The 20,391-nt window shown below is 41.6% G+C and overlaps 1 protein-coding gene across 4 annotated transcripts in view; it reads right to left on the bottom strand.

The window, feature by feature from the left end:
• The window catches only part of LOC126236733 (signal transducing adapter molecule 1), a 53,021-nt gene that overhangs the window by 11,048 nt on the left and 21,582 nt on the right, over nt 1-20,391 (bottom strand). For all 4 annotated transcript variants that reach the window (XM_049946262.1, XM_049946263.1, XM_049946264.1 and 1 more), the window contains 4 exons: nt 19,915-20,031; nt 16,843-16,945; nt 8,972-9,045; nt 5,455-5,657 (listed from right to left, as the gene is read on the bottom strand). In XM_049946262.1, the coding sequence (XP_049802219.1) occupies nt 5,455-5,657; nt 8,972-9,045; nt 16,843-16,945; nt 19,915-20,031 (497 nt within the window). The remainder of the gene's footprint in view (nt 1-5,454; nt 5,658-8,971; nt 9,046-16,842; nt 16,946-19,914; nt 20,032-20,391) is intronic.

The following is a 20,391-nucleotide window of genomic DNA, read 5'->3' as shown; positions in this document are numbered from 1 at the left end:
AACTCTTCACGAGTATGCTCTTTTTTCGAAGTCTTGGTGTCTGACTTTTGGGCTCGAGATTTAGCAGAACTCGACGAAGGGGGAGCCAGAGAGTGGGCAGGCGAAAGTGGTGAGGTTGAACGGGCGATCTTTGCGCTGGCCGATCTGACGACCGTGGCACTAAAGGTGAGGTCGCAAGTCTGCGTGGCCGCCTCCTTTGTAGGCCGAGGAGAAGCAAGGACAGTGCTGTATTTTCCTTTCTGAGGCACGGTGGGCTGTCGACTGGCGAATAATTTGCGAGCAGCAAAGGTCGACACCTTTTCCTTTACCCTAATTTCCTGGATGAGCTTTTCGTCCTTAAAAACGGGACAATCTCGAGAGGAAGCGGCGTGGTCACCCATACAGTTGATGCAGCGAGGGGATGGAGGTGGACAAGCACCCTCATGGGCATCCCTGCCACATGTAACACATTTGGCCGGATTGGAACAGGACTGGCTGGTGTGATTGAACCGCTGGCACCGATAGCAACGCGTAGGATTTGGGACGTAAGGGCGAACGGAAATTATCTCATAGCCGGCTTTGATTTTCGATGGTAGTTGAACTTTGTCAAATGTCAAGAAGACAGTGTGGGTTGGAATGATGTTCGTGTCAACCCTTTTCATAACCCTATGAACAGCCGTTACGCCCTGGTCAGACAGGTAGTGCTGAATTTCTTCGTCAGACAGTCCATCGAGGGAGCGTGTATAAACGACTCCACGCGAGGAATTTAAGGTACGGTGCGGTTCCACCCGGACAGGGAAGGTGTGTAGTAGTGAGGTACGCAGCAATTTTTGTGCCTGGAGGGCACTGACTGTTTCTAACAACAGGGTGCCATTCCGTAATCTGGAACAAGACTTTACAGGACCTGCAATTGCGTCGACACCTTTCTGAATAATGAAAGGGTTGACCGTGGAGAAGTCGTGACCTTCGTCAGACCGAGAAACAACAAGGAACTGTGGCAACGATGGAAGAACTGACTGTGGTTGAGACTCAGTGAACTTACGTTTGTGAGCAGACATAGTGGAAGGTGAGGAAACCATTGCGGAAGAATCCCCCATGATTACCGGCGTCTCCGATGGCGCGCTCCTCCCTTGTGGGGGCCCTCTCTGAGGGCACTCCCGCCTTAGGTGATTGTTCACACCTCAGGTCACACCTCCCGACAAACGGATGGAGGGACCAATCGGCACTTTCGGAAGTTATCAGCTCGGGTAATCACCCCTCCCTGGGCCTGGCCGTTACCAGGGGGTACGTACGTGTCCTACCTGTCTACCCGGGGCGGGGAATTACGCGTTACCCCGTCACCGGCTACGCATGGAAGTGCGTGGGTCGGCCTTCAGACACGCACAGGGAGGAAGAAAGAGAAAGGGAAAGGAAAGAAGAGGTCTCAAACGCCGCAGCGGAGAAAAGGGTAGAGAGAAGAGGTAAGGAAAAGAGAAGGACAAAGGAAGGATGAAGACTTACAAGCAAGGAAGGCGAAGAATGTGGTACATTGACAAGCGTCCGTCTCCGGACGTAGGCACAACCCATACCCCCAGAGGGGGAAAAAGGGAAGGAAAGAGCCAGAGGTGGGGGGGGGGGGGGGCGAAGAGGGGGATGGGGAAGGATGCGGAAAGGGAAGGTATGCAGCCCGGAAAGGAAGGAAGGCCACATCAGCTTGGGGTCCCGTGCTCGCTACGCACGTGTCCACAAAAGAGTTGTGGACCCCCTGGGGGGACTTTTGTGTGTGTCCGTGCACTTTTCCTTTCTTTTCTGAAGGAGGCTTTGGCCGAAAGCTCAGTGTTTAACAATCAATGCCTCATCTTTATGGTGAGTAGCAATCTACGATTTTAATTGGTTGTCCATGAAAAGATCAAACCATATAGGACATACAGTGAGTAACTGAGCTATTAATATGTATGTGTAAAAATAGTTAATGGTTCATAGTTAATTTGGAATACACCAAAGGACCAATTGTTTCAAACTTGTGTTAATGTTTGCATCTAACAGACCAGTAGAGGCCAATAATCCTGGTTGACAGGCACATTGAGTACTGAATTTTGGTTGCCCTACTTCATGGTGTGCATTGGTTTCATGACTCTTCCCAAGTAGATTTTTTAAAGTACAAAGGTCACCCGGAAAGTAATGCACCAAATTTTTTCTCCCTCAGTCAACAACAATGGTACACACTCAAAACTTCAGGTATGCAATATCTGAAGTTTCCAGAGTTTGTGCACAAACTTTCCGTTTCCTCTGGCAGGTAGCATAACTGCAGCAACATTTCAAACTGGCATCTGTACATTATAAGCAGTGTGTCACTATTGAATCTCTCGCTGCAGAGAAAGAAACTGTAGGGAACCACCACAAAACATTTGTGTAGAGTTTATACAGCATCTGCAGAAGAACAGTTAGTACCTGGGCAAAGAGGCTGAGGTCATTTCAAGAAATTACAGACCAATATTCCTAACTTCAGTTTGCTGTGGTATTCTTGAACATATTCTCAGTCCAAATTCAATAAATTTTCTTGAGACTGAGAAGCTTATGTCCAAAAAATCACCACAGTTTCAGAAACCATCACTCCTACGAAACTCAGCTTGTCCTTTTCTCAAACAAACTGCAAACTATGGATGAAGCGCAACAGACACACTCTATACTACTAGATTTCCAGAAAGCATTTGCTACAATGCCCCATTGCAGGCTGTTGAAGGTATGAGCACATGGAATAAGTTCACCGATATGTCAGTTTCTCAAAGCCTTTTTAAATAACAGAACCCAGTATCCAGAATGAATTTTCACTCTGCAACGGAGTGTGCGCTGATATGAAACTTCCTGGCAGATTAAAACTGTGTGCCCGACCGAGACTCGAACTCGGGACCTTTGCCTTTCGCGGGCAAGTGCTCTACCAACTGAGCTACCGAAGCACGACTCACGCCCGGTACTCACAGCTTTACTTCTGCCAGTACCTCGTCTCCTACCTTCCAAACTTTACAGAAGCTCTCCTGCGAACCTTGCAAAACTAGTTCTGCAAGGTTTGCAGGAGAGCTTCTGTAAAGTTTGGAAGGTAGGAGACGAGGTACTGGCAGAAGTAAAGCTGTGAGTACCGGGCGTGAGTCGTGCTTCGGTAGCTCAGTTGGTAGAGCACTTGCCCGCGAAAGGCAAAGGTCCCGAGTTCGAGTCTCGGTCGGGCACACAGTTTTAATCTGCCAGGAAGTTTCAGAACCCAGTATGTTGTTCTTGACACCGGGTGTTCATTAGAGAGAATGGCGTTGTCAGGAATGCCGCCAGGGGACTGTGATAAGACCATTGATCTCTATACACATAAAAGATTTCAAACAATGGAAACTCCAGGTAGGAGTAACAACAACATAGGAAAAGACAGATTGCTAATTACCAAAAAGATTGCATTCCGGCCCGTGATACTGGAGTTAGCAGTTATGTATGCACAAGGTGTGTTTGCTTGTTTGCTTGCTTTTGTGTGTGTGTGTGTGTGTGTGTGTGTGTGTGTGTGTGTGTGTGTTTTACTGATGAAGACATGCCCGAAAACTTTATGCAAGTGTCTTAATTGTGCCTGTCTGCAACTGTGTATCTTCTTTAGAGTAAGTAGTAATCTATCTTTTCCTACATTGTATATAAATGATTTGGGATTTGGGGGATAGGATGGGCAGCAATCTGCAATTGTTTGCTGATGACGCTGTGGTTTACAGTAAGGTGTCAATAGTTGAGTGGCTGTAGGTAGATACAACATAACTTAGTCAAAATTTCTAGTTGGTATGATGAATGGCAGCTAGCTCTAAATATGGGAAAAATGTAAGTTACTTCAGATGAGTAGGAAAAACAAACCTGAAATGTTTGGATACAACATTATTAGTGTACTGCCTGACACAGTCACGTCATTAAAATATCTGTGCATAATGTTGCAAAGTGATATGAAATGGGACGAGCACGTGAGGAATGTGGTATGGAATGCAAATGGTTGTATTTAGTTTATTGTGGGAATTCTAGGGAAGTGCAGTTCATCTGTAAGGGAGACTACATACAGGATGCTGGTGCAACCTGCTTTTTAATACTTTGGGACATGCACCTGGTCAGACTGAAGGAAGACATCGAGGCTATTTGGAGGCAGGCTGCTAAATTTGTTACCGGTAAGTTCGAACAACAATAAGTGTTATGCAAATGCTTCAGGAACTGAAATATGAATCCCTGAAGGAAAGGCAATTTTCTTTTTGAGGAACACTGTTGAGAAAATTTAGAGAACTAGCATATGAAGCAGACTGCCGAATGATTCTATTGCCGCCAACATACATAGTACATAAGGACCAACAAGGTAAGATACGAGAAATTTGGGCTCATAAGGAGGCACACAGACAATTGTTTTTCCCTCACTATTTTCAAGTGGAACAGGAAAGGAAATGACTAGTAGTAGTAGTAAGGGTATCCTCCACCATGCACTGCACTATGGTTTGCATAGTATCTATGTAGATGAAGGCGGTTTGGCAGAGCTCTAAGGTTTGCAGCATACTGCCACATCTGACAAGATGCAGCTTGCTGATTTGCTCATTTGTGATGCCAAGAGACATATGTGAACACATTAACCAAACTCGAGAAGCGCTTCCATTTACTTCAGCACCATAACATCCCGGATGATTGATTCAATATAGGGAAAGAGATTATGTAGAAAAGTAGGGAGTGTAGAAGAAACATAATTCTTTCTTATGTGTATGTTCAAACAATGGAAAATCCAGGATGGAATATATTGTTGTGTGTACATTCATTCTGTTCAGTAATTAACTGTTGAAGGAAATAAAATGTAGTGCATTATTTTATGTGTGACTCGTGTATTTAGGAATGCTGTTTGGAGACAATTCACACACACTGACAATTCAAGGCCCTTCAAAATAAAGCCCTACATTCTTCAGTGCTATCCCATTCACATGTTACACCAATACTACAAAGGGCATTTAACTGGAAACCTATAATGCAGATTTTATCCACCTATGAATCTGTAGGCCAGCATCCAAACAAAGTACTGACTGTTTGTATACCTCTTCTGTCTTACTCAATTTTAGATAACCAATAGATAACCAATTTACTGACGTCTCTTTGTTACAGCTACGTACTAACTCATAAGGAAGTACTGCACAATTTCACTATTGTCTTGAACAGGATTATATTCCTCTCATATTAATTTAGCTTCCTCTTATTTATATTTTGAAAGTGGCAGAACCCTGCAATTTTCGCGCACCTACGTGTACACAACTGCCTCGTCAGTTTTTGTAGGGTGCCACTGTGTCTTTGAACTCTTAAGCAGAATTAATATACTTTTTGTACATAGTTGACAAAATTAAAAATGTAGGTACACATTATATTACAAAGATGCATAAATAAAGACAAAATGAAGAGTAGCTATACTATAAAGAAGCTTACTTAAAGGTATTACAACACACTGCTGTATATACTAACATTCGCTGGGGCTTGATGTGGGTAGCCGAAAAGCTTAGGCATTGTATGGTACTGCCCGCTCATTGGTGCAGGCTCTCTCATTAGGGTATGGTACAAGTTGAGGGCCTCCACAAGATCAGTGCTCAGCTGAGTAAGCTGAGCATGCTTACGATCAACTCTTTCGAGCTCTTGGTCTATAAGTGGACCCATTGTGTTAACTTGCTCTGAAAATTGAAAGCAACAGATTTAAATAAAATTTGTCTGTGGACAACACACTTTAAGATTATACCTATACACTAATCTACAATTTTCAAGGGTACACTAAAGTAGAATCTATTATTTGTTTATACATTACTGAAAGCTGAAACAATATTTTTGCAGCACTTTTTCCACCTGGATGATAGTGATATATTAGTACTGCTTTTTACTTTAAAAGACTTGGTGGAATGAAATGTCAGACAAACTTATGACGTAAAAGAAATTTTCAAACAAGAACTGGAGGCAAAGCAACTGCACCTCAGATCACCAGTTACACTTAGAACAAACTGAATTCTTGAAACAATTTTTTAATGGGTGGAGCAGGCAAAATAGTAATTCGAAATTAGCAAATGCACTCCCATATGCTACAAGTTGTTAGCACATTTCAGGCAGTCGCAGTAGAACTTATGAAAAGAATAGAAAGTTAATTTGTAAAACAATGAAGATAACAAATAATTTACACAGAATGTTTCAGGATCCAAGTTATACACTTGAGTGAAGTGCAATTGGCCACTGTCAACAATGAACTGCAGCCAACTTTGATTAAAGTAGTTTTTCTGATTCTAAGGATTCAGTGTGCCTTGATATACTAGCAGCCATCAGCATGTGTTGTTTTGAGTTCAGCACGGACTACGAATTGTTTGAGCTCACTGGCCCCCATGTCTATGAACATCAGTTTCTAACAGGGAGATATCTGCACCACAATACCTTTATGTATTTTATCAACAATGTCAAGAAATGTCACCATTCTGAGCTGTTAACGACTGAACATGTGATGTAGGGACAAAGGATTTTGAGAATGTCATGAGATAATTAGTAATGCACCATAACTAGTATGCACACTACATCATACACCACAGGCATACATATATGAAGTGCAGAGAGAGAGAGAGAGAGAGAGAGAGAGAGAGAGAGAGAGAGAGAGAGAGTGAGTTTGCACATTGCGTGTCCCTGATCTCCCAAACTCCCAGATTGATTTCAACCACATTTGGCACAAGAACAGCAGGCCTCACAAGTATCAGCACTGTGGGGTTTATAACCTGCTAGTTCCAATGCAAGCGCAAGTACAGACAAACCAAGTTTTTTCAGCCCCTGGCATGTAGGCTGCCCTGCACAACAGGAATGTTGTGTGGGAACAGTATCAACCAACCTACAGATCAGGGGAAAGAAGCAGTTTTCCGGATCCTAACATGTAGGCTGTCCTGCACAACAGATGTGTTGTGTTGTAGTAGTAGTATAAGCCTACTTTATCGACTTGCTTTCGACGCAAACCTGTATGTTAGGGGAAAATACAGGATTTTCAAGTCCCTGATTTTTAGCCTGCCCTGCACGACAGCCATGTTGTTGGACCGTATTGGCCTGTTTTATTGATCTGTACTGCAGGGGATACATGTGCCGATGAGCATGGATGGAGACGGACTGAGATGAGTAGAGGAAGGGATGAAATGAGCAAGAGGGAGGAGAAAATGGACAGAGAGAGGGGGAGAGAAAGAGAGAGAGGGTGGGGGGGGGGGGAAGATATGGGGCAGAGGGGGTGGAGGAAGTGGTCAAAAAGAGAGGAGGAGAAGATAAAGAGACAGAGACAGTGGGGAGGACAAGATAAAGAGATCGAAGTGGGAGGATGAGGTCACCAGACAGAGGGAGGAAGAGGTTGACACAGGGAGAGGGAGGAGGTGCTGTGTTCAGTACATGGGTCTATCACACACATGGACAAAGCCACGGGGAAGAGGCTAATAATCATATAAAGGGTATTAAGGGATGAGAACTTATGAGTGTACCACCTTCAGAAGCAATGGGCACGAACATGCAATTTCACACCCGATACGAAATTTGTTCTGTAATTTTGCATTCAACACCGCTGAAGTATGAAATGCTATGATGCTGCCTTCTACCTTAAATGTTGTGGTTATTTTAACAGACAATATTGTCTAAAATTATTATAACTTATAAGCTGCTGCTGATGGAAGTTTGCACCATAAGTTTTCTATGAAAATTTGGGTTGACTAACGAGTAACGATCTTGTAGGACTTCTGTATGTCTGCTGGCACACTCAATTTGAGTGGCTTGTCAGTTCTGTGACCACTCCTACAGAACTGGTGGCACACTACTTTCTGTGAGCAAAACAACCTCTGGTTTCAACATAACAGGGCCTAACCTCATTTCAGTGTTAGCACAGTTGCTATTTTTGTGAAATTGTGGATAGGTTTAGCAAAACCTGTTGTGTGGAAAGTACATTTATCTAATTTAAGATTTTTTTCCCGTCCCTGCTTCTGGGGACTGCCAGGTGAGTAGTGCACATCACACCAATACCATCAGAGTTGAGTTATTTGCTTCAATCATTTATGTATGTCATGAAACTGAATTCTGCCAAGCTTTAAAGAGTTGAAAGAGGACCAAATGTACACAACAAATATGGAAAAACCATCACCACCAGCTAGTCACTACTGTTGATAACATAACAAAACAGTTTCTTAATTTCATCTTTAACTATTAAGTCTGCTACACCATTTCTGTGTATGCACTCCTGTTCTGCATTTTAAACTATCTCATTGTTTGCAATCTTGCCTGTTTATGAACTGAAAGCTTTATTTCATGCAGATCATATTGATAGTACTAGAGCTTTTCTCACATGGTTCTTAATGGTGGTTTATATAAAAACCTAACATTATATTTTGGTTATCTGTGACACAGTGAAGAGGAATGAGGCATGACGATGTTAAGAGAGACCCAAGAGTGGAGTGTTATCTATGACAGAAAGATGAAAAAGTAGGAGAAAATTTTGGCAACAGTCTGCAGAAATTAAGACTGGAACAAAAACACAGGAACAGGTTGTACTGTCCCTTCAACCACATGAAAGACACTACATATTTATATCTCAACCAACAGCACATACATGATGTCGCAGAATACACAATACTTCACCCCACTCTGTAACTCCTGTAGGGAGAGCAAAGGCAAGACTAGACTATCAGAAGATTCAAAGTGGCATTTAAGCAGATATTCTTGCCATGTGCCATTCGTGAATCCTAATATGTTAGCAATAGGAAGTACATTCTATCATGGACTTTGCAATAGTTTACTGGGTACAGATGTAGATGAATAAAATAGTGCCATCTCAACAGTCCTGATGAGAGAACAGTGTACCAAGTTGATATAGTGGTTTTACCTAATAACAAAATGACAAAACAAAAATGAAGCATACCAAACAATAATCTGAGTTAACACACATGTAATTCTGATTTTGAATGAATCGGGGCAAACAAGACAACTGACAACTAACCTTCTAATCTCAGCATTTCTTCTGTATCGGCATGATCTTCTGTAGGGTCAGCTTCATGAAGCAAATGCAGTAACCTAAAGGGGAATAAATAAAAACTTAATACATACAGTAAAAATAAAAGAAAAGAAAATAAAAAATATAAGGAAAGTAACTTTCAAGTCAATATGGAAATGGATAGCCTGGTACAATGTAAACAAAGGTAATTACTCATCAAACAGTAACGCGCGTGCATGCACACACACACACACACACACACACACACACACACACACACACACACACACACACACACACACACACACACCTGTATGGCTACATTGCACCAACTGAATACATTGTACCAGGACTGCAGTTCTAAGCGATGAATTGTGTCAGGTAGAGTGAACAAGGGGAAAAAATGGTAGTTGACAGGTGGGAGGGAGGCAGCAAGCGCATAGGTCAGGAATGCAGGAGGGAGAGGCATCAGATACATGAGACAGGAACGTGACACATGCATTGGCACCTTTGAGTCCATGCTGCACACTATCACAGTGGCATGGAGTACTGGACTGGGAGGGGATGAAGGAAAAGATGAAGGCGAGGCTGTGAGGAAGATGGTGTAGACATAGACTGAGTGAAATGAAGGTCCTGGAGCAAGGTGGAGGTGAGTGGGGGACAAGGGGCTAGTGTAGTTTGAGGCCAGGAGCACTACGAGGAGGAAGGATGTGTTGGCAAGGATAAGGGTTTAGAGTGGCCACCCACTTCACACATCATTGAAAAGAAACCTTCCTAACTACAAAAAACCCCAAACCCTTGCCTGGTTCAGGTTCATTGACAATATTTTGATGATCTGGACCCAAGGGCAAGAGCCCCCACCCCCAATCATTTTCATTCCTCCGAATTTTCACCTCTCCCTTTCGCTTCATCTGGTCTTCCTACACCCAATGTGCAAATTTTACACAAATCCAATGACACTATCTGCATTTTGATAGCTGTCATCCTTTCCATACCAAACATCACTCCCATAGTCTGGCCATTCGAGGATGGCACATCTGCTGTACGCTACAAGGAGAGGCATTATCCTAAGACCTTGTCCACAGATTTCTCACAAAATACCTTCAACCCCCCTTCCCCAACCTCCAAACCTCCCCCCAGTTTCAAGAACCAGTTGCGAAGGAGCATCCCCTCATCACCCAATATTTTCCTGTACTGGGAGTAGACTTATCAATCCCTTACATTATATCCTGGAAACAAGTACCAGTTGCTAGTTGCCTATCTAACAGCTTACAGGGGCAACAAAAATTTAATTTTCACTCTTTCACATAATTACTGACTGAATTTAAAAATTTAAAATACTACTGTAATCTATATCTTAAGAGGTATAATCTTATGTTAAAAATTTAGCACAATAACTCAAACGTTACCATTAGAAAATGTGTGTCTTGAGGCAGTGCAACTAATGGTGTGCAAATGATGGTGTTGTGGTCTTCAGTCCAGAGACTGGTTTCATGCATCCCTCCATGCTACTCTATTCTGTGCAACCTGCTTCATCTCCAAGTAACTACTGCAACCTACATCCCTCTGAATCTGCTTAGTGTATACATATTTTGGTCTCCCTCTATGGCTTTTACCCTCCACACTGTCCTCCAATACTAAATTGGTGATCCCTTGATGTGCAAATACCCACACTTAATTCAGCCAATGTCAGAATAAGAGCATTTAGTAAGTTGTAACAAACTACACTCCTGGAAATGGAAAAAAGAACACATTGACACCGGTGTGTCAGACCCACCATACTTGCTCCGGACACTGCGAGAGGGCTGTACAAGCAATGATCACACGCACGGCACAGCGGACACACCAGGAACCGCGGTGTTGGCCGTCGAATGGCGCTAGCTGCGCAGCATTTGTGCACCGCCGCCGTCAGTGTCAGCCAGTTTTCCGTGGCATACGGAGCTCCATCGCAGTCTTTAACACTGGTAGCATGCCGCGACAGCGTGGACGTGAACCGTATGTGCAGTTGACGGACTTTGAGCGAGGGCGTATAGTGGGCATGCGGGAGGCCGGGTGGACGTACCGCCGAATTGCTCAACACGTGGGGCGTGAGGTCTCCACAGTACATCGATGTTGTCGCCAGTGGTCGGCGGAAGATGCACGTGCCCGTCGACCTGGGACCGGACCGCAGCGACGCACGGATGCACGCCAAGACCGTAGGATCCTACGCAGTGCCGTAGGGGACCGCACCGCCACTTCCCAGCAAATTAGGGACACTGTTGCTCCTGGGGTATCGGCGAGGACCATTCGCAACCGTCTCCATGAAGCTGGGCTACGGTCCCGCACACCGTTAGGCCGTCTTCCGCTCACGCCCCAACATCGTGCAGCCCGCCTCCAGTGGTGTCGCGACAAGCGTGAATGGAGGGACGAATGGAGACGTGTCGTCTTCAGCGATGAGAGTCGCTTCTGCCTTGGTGCCAATGATGGTCGTATGCGTGTTTGGTGCCGTGCAGGTGAGCGCCACAATCAGGACTGCATACGACCGAGGCACACAGGGCCAACACCCGGCATCATGGTGTGGGGAGCGATCTCCTACACTGGCCGTACACCACTGGTGATCGTCGAGGGGACACTGAATAGTGCACGGTACATCCAAACCATCATCGAACCCATCGTTCTACCATTCCTAGACCGGCAAGGGAACTTGCTGTTCCAACAGGACAATGCACGTCCGCATGTATCCCGTGCCACCCAACATGCTCTAGAAGGTGTAAGTCAACTACCCTGGCCAGCAAGATCTCTGGATCTGTCCCCCATTGAGCATGTTTGGGACTGGATGAAGCGTCGTCTCACGCGGTCTGCACGTCCAGCACGAACGCTGGTCCAACTGAGGCGCCAGGTGGAAATGGCATGGCAAGCCGTTCCACAGGACTACATCCAGCATCTCTACGATTGTCTCCATGGGAGAATAGCAGCCTGCATTGCTGCGAAAGGTGGATATGCACTGTACTAGAGCCGACATTGTTCATGCTCTGTTGCCTGTGTCTATGTGCCTGTGGTTCTGTCAGTGTGATCATGTGATGTATCTGACCCCAGGAATGTGTCAATAAAGTTTCCCCTTCCTGGGACAATGAATTCACGGTATTCTTATTTCAATTTCCAGGAGTGTAAGTATAATTTCAAATGTTTTTGTAGCTTTCTCACCTTCACGGTTCACACAAATTATTTACATTTTAACACATTTGTACAATACTCAGATGTCTGAAGCTATTTTATACATGGCAAATCAATTCCTTAGAGAATTGGGGGTTTACTGTTCAATTAATAAGCTGCTGTGTCTATCACAAAGGAACTTCACTCTGATTTTAAAAAAATTATCACATTTCTTTCATTAAGTTACTAACATTTTCTTCTTAGTTTATTTTTTTGTTATCAAATGATGATCTTGAGTCCATAGTTTATTTCAGAAAGTACAGAACTTCATAGCATGTTACGATAGTTCAATTACAGAAGTCTTGTCATTCAGTCTCACAAAGATAAAACATTACATTTAACTTTCAGACATGTAATGTTTCATACTATTGCTGACAAAGTAAATAATCTGGTAGTGAGGGTAATGACACACAGATTAGTAGAGGCATACACTGAGGTCACAAAGGACATTGGATACTTCCTAATATCATGTCAGACTTCTTTTGCCTGGCACAGCGAAGAAATTCAACGTGGCATAGACTCAACACGTCACTGGAAACCCCCTGCAGAACTATTGAACCATGCTGCAAATAACTGTCCATAATTATGAATCTGTTGCCTCAATTATGTCTGATAAATTTTCAATAGGATTCATTTCAGGCAATCGGGTAGACCAAATCCTTTTCTCGACTTGACCAGAATGTTCTTCAATCCAATTGTGAACACCTGTGGCCCAGTTGCATAGTGCATTGTCACCCATAAAAATTGTATCTTTGTTTGGTAACAAAAAGTCTATGAATGGCTACAAACTGTCTCCAAATTGTATCTTTGTTCGGTAACAAAAAGTCTATGAATGGCTACAAACTGTCTCCAAGTAGCCGAACATAACCATTTCCAGTCACTGATCGGTTCAATTGCACCAGAGGATCCAGTCCATTCCATGTAAACCCATCCCACACCATTGTGGAGCCACCAACAGTTCACACAGTGCCTTGTTGACAACCTGAGTCTATGGTTTCATAGCACCTGTGCCACACTAACCCTACAATCAGCTCTTACCAACTGAAATAAGCACTCATCCGACCAGGCCTTAATTTTCTAGTTGTCTGGGGTCCAACTGATATAGTCACAAGCATCAGAGAAGTGGGGCAGATGATGCCATGCTGTTAGCAGAGGCACTCGCATCTGTAATCTGCTGCCATAGCCCATCAACACCAAATTTTGCAAAACTATTCTAGCACGTAAGTTCATTGCATGTCCCACAATGATTTCTGCAGTTACTTCATGCAGTATTACTTGTCTATTAGTGCTGACAACTCCACACAAACCCCAATGCTCTTGGTCACTAAGTGAAGGCTGTCAGCCACTGCATTGTCTGTGGTGAGAAGTCATGCCTGAAATTTGGTATTCTTGGCACACACTTGGCACTATTGATCTCAAAATATTGAATTCCCCCAACAATTTCCAAAATGAAATGTCCCACGAGTCTAACTAACTACCAATCCACATTCAAATCCTGTTAATATCTGTTGTGCAGCCATAACCAAGTTGGAAACCTTTTCAGATGAGTACAAATGACAGATTTGCCAACTCACTGCCCTTTTAATCCTTGTGTACTCAATACTACTGCAATCTGTTTGTATGCATAATGTTATCCCACACCTTTTTCACCTTGTGTATAGCCGCATAGCAGATACAGACTATTTTGTTTCAAAAATGTATGCTTCTTTACACAATAAAGATCTTTTTGTGTAATTCTATGGATAAATAAGCCATATAATACTAGAACCTTAAGAAATCACCACTGCCTAGTCTTCAAATGGGGGCTCTTTTTACACACAAAATTAACAGATGGATTCTGTAAAACCGTATGTAGCTGGTGAAACATATGTATGTGCACTGGGTGATTTTAGGACAGTGGTTTGTGTTCAGGAAGGGCGCAACCTGGAAACTTCTGAAACTATATACATAGTCAGCTGGCTGTACAAGGGATATTTTGCCTTGTTAAGGATCCATTTAAATGGCCTTTCCAATCTGAGTATTTATACTGGGAAATGGTCATCAGAATGAAAATCACTACTAACTTTCCATGGAACAGTATCAAAAGAACAAGTAATAAGCAAGGTCAACAGATGAAAATTATCTTGTTGCAGTTATGAGTTGCAGACCTTGAATCAGAGTGTGCTTTGTGAGGATGGTAACCTCCATAAATGGACAGTAAAGATAGATGTTGGCACAGTATCACAGCACGTTATGTAGATTGAACTCTACATAGAAAAAAATGTGTGGGTGTTAAAGGAGTGGGGGGGGGGACGAAGATGATTTGCGTTATAAGGTGTCTGGGAACCTCTATGGAGATTCAATTACTAGTTTAAAGAGTACTCATTTCTTTCCAGTGACTCTTAGGTTCTGATGACTACTGTTTGTAATTCAGTGATAAGTGGAACAGCACTGGGGTGATACATGCAATATGCAAACACAGAAACCCGACTGGGTGTGCATCAATATTTTTAAAATGTGTGTCCTGGAGACGAAGTATAAAATCCTTGTTCCACCGCACGAGACTGAATCACTTCACATGCCAATGAACTGCAGCAGACATTTTAGCAACGAGGTTTATTTTCATCTTTTTGTCTTGGTGGCAAGCCCATGTTCCAGAGTATTTAGCCCGTTTTGGAGACAATCAATAAATACATGTATTTTCCCCAGTTATAGGAAATACTTAGTAGCTCTTGCACAGCTTCCTATACCTGAGAAAAACTAACAACTGGGATGTGAGCAATGCCCCTGGAGTATTTACTACCAACAGTTATAAACCCCATCGACAGAGGACACACTATTTTTTTTTTTTTTTTTTTTTTTTTTTTTTTTTTTTTTTTTTTTTTTACAAAGTAGAGGATTAAACCCAATAGTTGCCACTGACATTTGCTCTAATATTACAATTAAGGGATTTATAACAGGGACCCATTCCAGCTTTTCCATACCCATACCTAGCCTTTACTGGTTGAACAATCTTTCTTCATTTTAACAGTTTCACTTTTGTTTGATGAAATGAGATAACTGTAAATATTAGACACCATAAAAAATGTCATTAATGATTACCAGTACAAGCATGCATTCTTGTAAGTGCCCTTTGCACTGTGACAACAAAGAACATAATGAAATGCAACATGAAGCTGACACCAACTGCTTGTAAAGATACATCCAGGTCAGTACTATCACCAACTACTAGCAACTACATTGACGAGGCAAAATGTAATCAACACCTACTTAATAGTGTCCCACTCTGTCTTTGGAGGGCAATACAGTAGCAATTTTGTGTGGCCCAGATTTGACGAAGCACTGATAGGTTTCTAGAAGTATGTGGCAAGTTGTGGAATAGGCATTCAACGGTACCTGAGATAAGTTCCATCATGTTCAGACTAGATGAATTTCATGGCCAAGACATCAAAGTGAGTTGACTATCATGCTTCTCAAACCACTGTAGCATGTTTTCAACTTGTAACAAAAATTTGTCCTGCTGGAAGATGCCATTGCTGTAGAGGAGGTATTCAGGCAAATGGGATGCAGGTTGTCTGCTAAAATGTTCAAATAGTGTATAGCTGTCATGGTGCCTTTGATTAATACCTATGGAACCCCAGGCAGATGGCACACACAGCACAATATTGCTCTCAACAGTTTTCATCTGCAGCATGGTGCACGTTTCTAGCAACCACTTGCCTGGATGATGACATATCAGGACCCGGTAATTGGCCTGGTATAATATGGAACATGATTCATCCAACCAGGTGACACCTTTTGCTGTACCAACTTCCAACATACTGATGGAGGATGGATCCACAATCCAATATCAATGATCCTGTGCCCACTGCAATTGTAACTGATGACTTTATTGGGTGAACATGGGAATACAAAGAGGTTGTCTGCTGCAGAATCTAATGTTCGATAATGTGGACTGAACAGTGTGCTCTGAAACACTTGTGCCTTCACCATCTTGGCTCTCTGGTCATATCTGCCAGATATCACTGCCTATCCTGCTTTACAGTTCAGGTAAGCCTTCAACTTCCACATTCTGTGGTGAGATGTGGACGTCAACACTTTCCAGAATGAGATTTTTTACACTGCAGCGGGGTGTGTGTTGATAAGTGCCAGGAAGTTTCAGGTCCAACACCTTGCCACTTACAGTTTTGCAATCCTTCGATCACTTCCTATAGATGTTCAAGACAGTAGCATGCCTGCAACTGACCAGCTTTGCTGTTTCTGAGATTCTCATTCCCAGGTGCCTGGACATACTAATTGGCTCTTTGTCAAAGTCGCTTATGTCAGTGAATTTGCCCATTTTGCAGCTGTACCACTGAGGAATAATTCCTCCATTCACATATGTGCTTTGCTTTTATACTTGTACCTGCAACACCACCAGTCAGCATCCAACCTTCTGGTGAGCAGTTGTTTAATGTTTCAGCTCATCAGTGTATATATCCCTAGCTGCCATTCCATACCCCTTTGACAAAGGAGCAATTAGACAAGATTTCACTACACAAGCAACAAGAAGTAATTAGTTACTGCTCACAAAAGAAAGTAACATATTAAATGCAATTGTGTTTCACATTTCTTCATGTAACCAAACATAAAGACTATATATTACGAATTTAGTTTGTAAACTGTTTTTCTACAATACACTTAATTTTTCAACAGAACTAACTGACCTATCAATTTTTTGTTCATCAATTTCTACTTCCTCAAGTTCTTCAACTGTCTTTACTTCAACAGCTTCATTGAACTGTACAGATTTTCTTGGCTGCTCAGCTTCTGAAATTTACAACAATAACACAAAATGAAAAATTTGCACTTTATTCTACACAAAGATATGTGCATTTCAGCTTATATTTTCAAATCTTATTTCTAAAAATGATAAATCACAATCTTTATGGTTTAAACAATGAAAAAGTGCACCAGTTACTTATTTTTCATGTTTAGAACACAACACATTCTGAGAATTTGTTCTCATTTTCAAGTGCATTTGTTTACATAAATATTTTTTGTGACATTTGCATGTGAGATTTTCTGGCCCGCTTGCACTGTAGTTATTCTTTTGAGTTTATACTGCAATGGAAAATCGGACAAATGAATCTTGGAATGTTTTTATATGCTAATGTTCGCAACAGCATTATCTATTCTCTACTTACGGGTATTGTGCTCCTCCATTTACACTGAATATGACACACATTCAAATCACATATGCTGTTTGTTTTTGTAATCACAACATGCTAAACAGATATTACAGCAGTACGGTTTCGAAAGAGTTTGTATACAATCAGAGGTGTGAAATTTTTAAATATTGTGTTATATATGTAAAATTGTTTATTATAAAGTTTATTTTACAATTACTGACCACTGAATATCAATTATGTTTCTGAAACTTCCTGGCAGATTAAAACGGCATGCTGGACCGTGACTCGAACTCGAGATCTTTGCTTTTTGCAGGCAAGTGCACGCACTGCTGCAGAGTGAAAATTTCATTCTGGAAACATCCCCCAGGCTGTGGCTAAGCCATGTCTCCACAATATCCTTTCTTCCATGAGAGCTAGTTTTGCAAGGTCTGAAGGAGAGCTTCTATGAAGTTTGGAAGGTAGGAGACAAGATACTGGCGGAAATAAAGTTGGGAGGATGGGTCGTGGGTTGTGGTTGGGTAGCTCAAATGGCAGAGTATTTGTTCGCGAAAGGCAAAGGTCCCGGTACACAGTTTTAATCTGCCAGGAAGTTTCATATCGGTGCACACTCTCCTGCAGGAAAATTTCATTCTGAATTACATTTCACTTCGTTGAAGCTGTTGACCAGAGTCTATGGGGGCAATGAACATATTTGTAATTTTCATAAAGTTATCATATGCAGGATGAACATTTGAAGAAATTAACTGACTGATCATCTAATTTGTCACTGAGAACTTTCTCTTCCTGCTTTTTGTCGTGTACAAAGATTTCCAGCTTCTCCATTAAACCCACTGTATGTGACTTTTGGAAGTGGTGAAGTATATTAAGATCTTCTATGTTTCTGAATGGGTGTCCAGTGCTCTCTCTCTTTTTTTTTTTTTTATTGCTATGTTGATTCTGTAAAGCAGTTGGGAGGGTAACAATTCTAATTTGGAAGTTAGCATACAAAAAAAAAATTAAAGCTTTCGGCCATTAAGGACTTTTTCAGCGTTAGACACACACACACACACACACACACACACACACACACACAAGCGCAACATTCCATCCTGGATTTTCCATTGTGTGAAAAAAAAATTAAAAGATTCATTTGAGCAATTTTCCAATTGCAGTAAAACCTCAAAAACGTAACTACAGTACAAAAGGCAGAAAAACACACATGGAAACATTTTAAAAAAATTTTTGTGTACACAAATGCACTTGAAAATGAGAATAAATTCACAAAACACATTGTACTAATCATGAAAAAATAAGTAACCCACGTAGGTTTTAATTATTTAAAATCATGACAGACGCAACTACAGGCTTTTCCATATACTTATCAGGAGTACAGAGAAGATAAGAAGAAAATGTAAAATGAATACAGTATAGGGGAAACACTCACGGAGACCAAATCCAAAGTAAAATTTATGGGAGAATTGAGCACAGAATTTGAAATAGACACAGGAGTACGACAAGGGGATGTACTGTTCCCAGTGCTTTTCAATTGTGCTCTTGAAAAAGTTGTTAGAGAATGGAAAAAAGCAGGTGCACCAGCACACAGACTGGGACCAAGACGTAAGGGCATAGAATTAGACTGTTTAGCATTTGCTGATGACATGGCACTGATCGCACCAGACATTACCAATGCACAGAAACAGCTAGAATTATTACAAGAACAGGCAGCTAAAATAGGATTACAAACTTCATTTGAAAAAACAAAATTTATGACTGACATCAAAGATGCACCTTCTGATCTCATAAGAAATCTGTCAGATCAAGAGTCCAGAAAATGGAGATGGTGTTTCAGTTAACAAAAAACATTTACAACAAAAAGAGTCTCTCGTGGAACTGCAAAATACAACACTATACAACAGTAATTACACCCGAAGCTCTCTACGCATCTGAGACATTAAACCTTCAACACAGAACACTAAAAGAGGAATTAGAAGTGAAAGAACGTAAGATAATGAGGAAAATCATAGGACCAAGAACTAAAGATGGTGTGCATTATCCAAAACCCAATGCAGAAATATATAAAAATATCTCCAAAATAAGAGACACAATGCGCATGAGAAGAATCCAATTCATGGGGCACTTAGAAAGAATGGACTCAAACAGGTTAACACACAAAATCCATACATTTTTAAAGAACAAAACTACAAGACCGAACTGGTACAAACAGACGGAAAAAGACCTGAGAGAATTAGGGTCTCCAAATCTACATGATAGAAATGAAATCAGAAAAATCACAAACACACGGGGTTTTGAGGAAGAAGAGAGAAAAACTAACAGACATACGTGGTCTACGCAACGAAAGCTAGCCCATTCGTTGTTTATGAAGGAATACTGGGTGAAAAGGAAGGCCAACAAATGTTGATTACGCGTGGTCCTAAGTGATCCATCTGCGAAGAAGAAGAAGAAGAAGAAGAAGAAATAGGGGAAACCCATTCAGCACCCAGGATAAGAAATAAATTTCAGTTAGTCTAAAATAGAAGTCAACATAATATAATCACACATTGAGAAGCAAAACAGTAAGTAAATTTAAAATCTGAATGACTTAAATTTATTGGCAATCACTATACTTACTAAATTGCTCTGGTTCTACAGAAAGATCTGCTGTCACAAAATTAGCTGGAAATAGTCCTTCTCCACGATTGTTGTATCCCTTCCACCAATTTGGATCAGAATCATCCAGTACATGGACTGTGGCAAAAAAGTTCATGCCTTATTAACAAATTAATTAACCACAGCAATAAAAGTATCAAATCTATTCTATAAATTACAATAAAAAAGGGGTAAAAGAGCATATGTGCAGTTAGATTGCTTCACATTTACAGTTTTCTGTGACATAGCACACCATATTAACGCATTAAATAAGTTGCAAATTGAAATTATGATCAAAACATGCTTTGCAATTAACATACATATAAAAATACATGACAAGACAGCAACAATGAAAATAAGATTTCTAACATCACTGAGTGTATTTAACAATATGGTTGGCTGGACAGATATTTGAGCCCCATTCTTCCTCAATAAAAGTCCAGTGGTACAGCAAACTAC

This window comes from Schistocerca nitens, chromosome 2, assembly GCF_023898315.1.
Source record: "Schistocerca nitens isolate TAMUIC-IGC-003100 chromosome 2, iqSchNite1.1, whole genome shotgun sequence".
Taxonomy (NCBI): domain Eukaryota; kingdom Metazoa; phylum Arthropoda; class Insecta; order Orthoptera; family Acrididae; genus Schistocerca; species Schistocerca nitens.
Note: the sequence above shows the minus strand (reverse complement) of the source record. Positions and strands in the feature narration are given on the sequence as shown.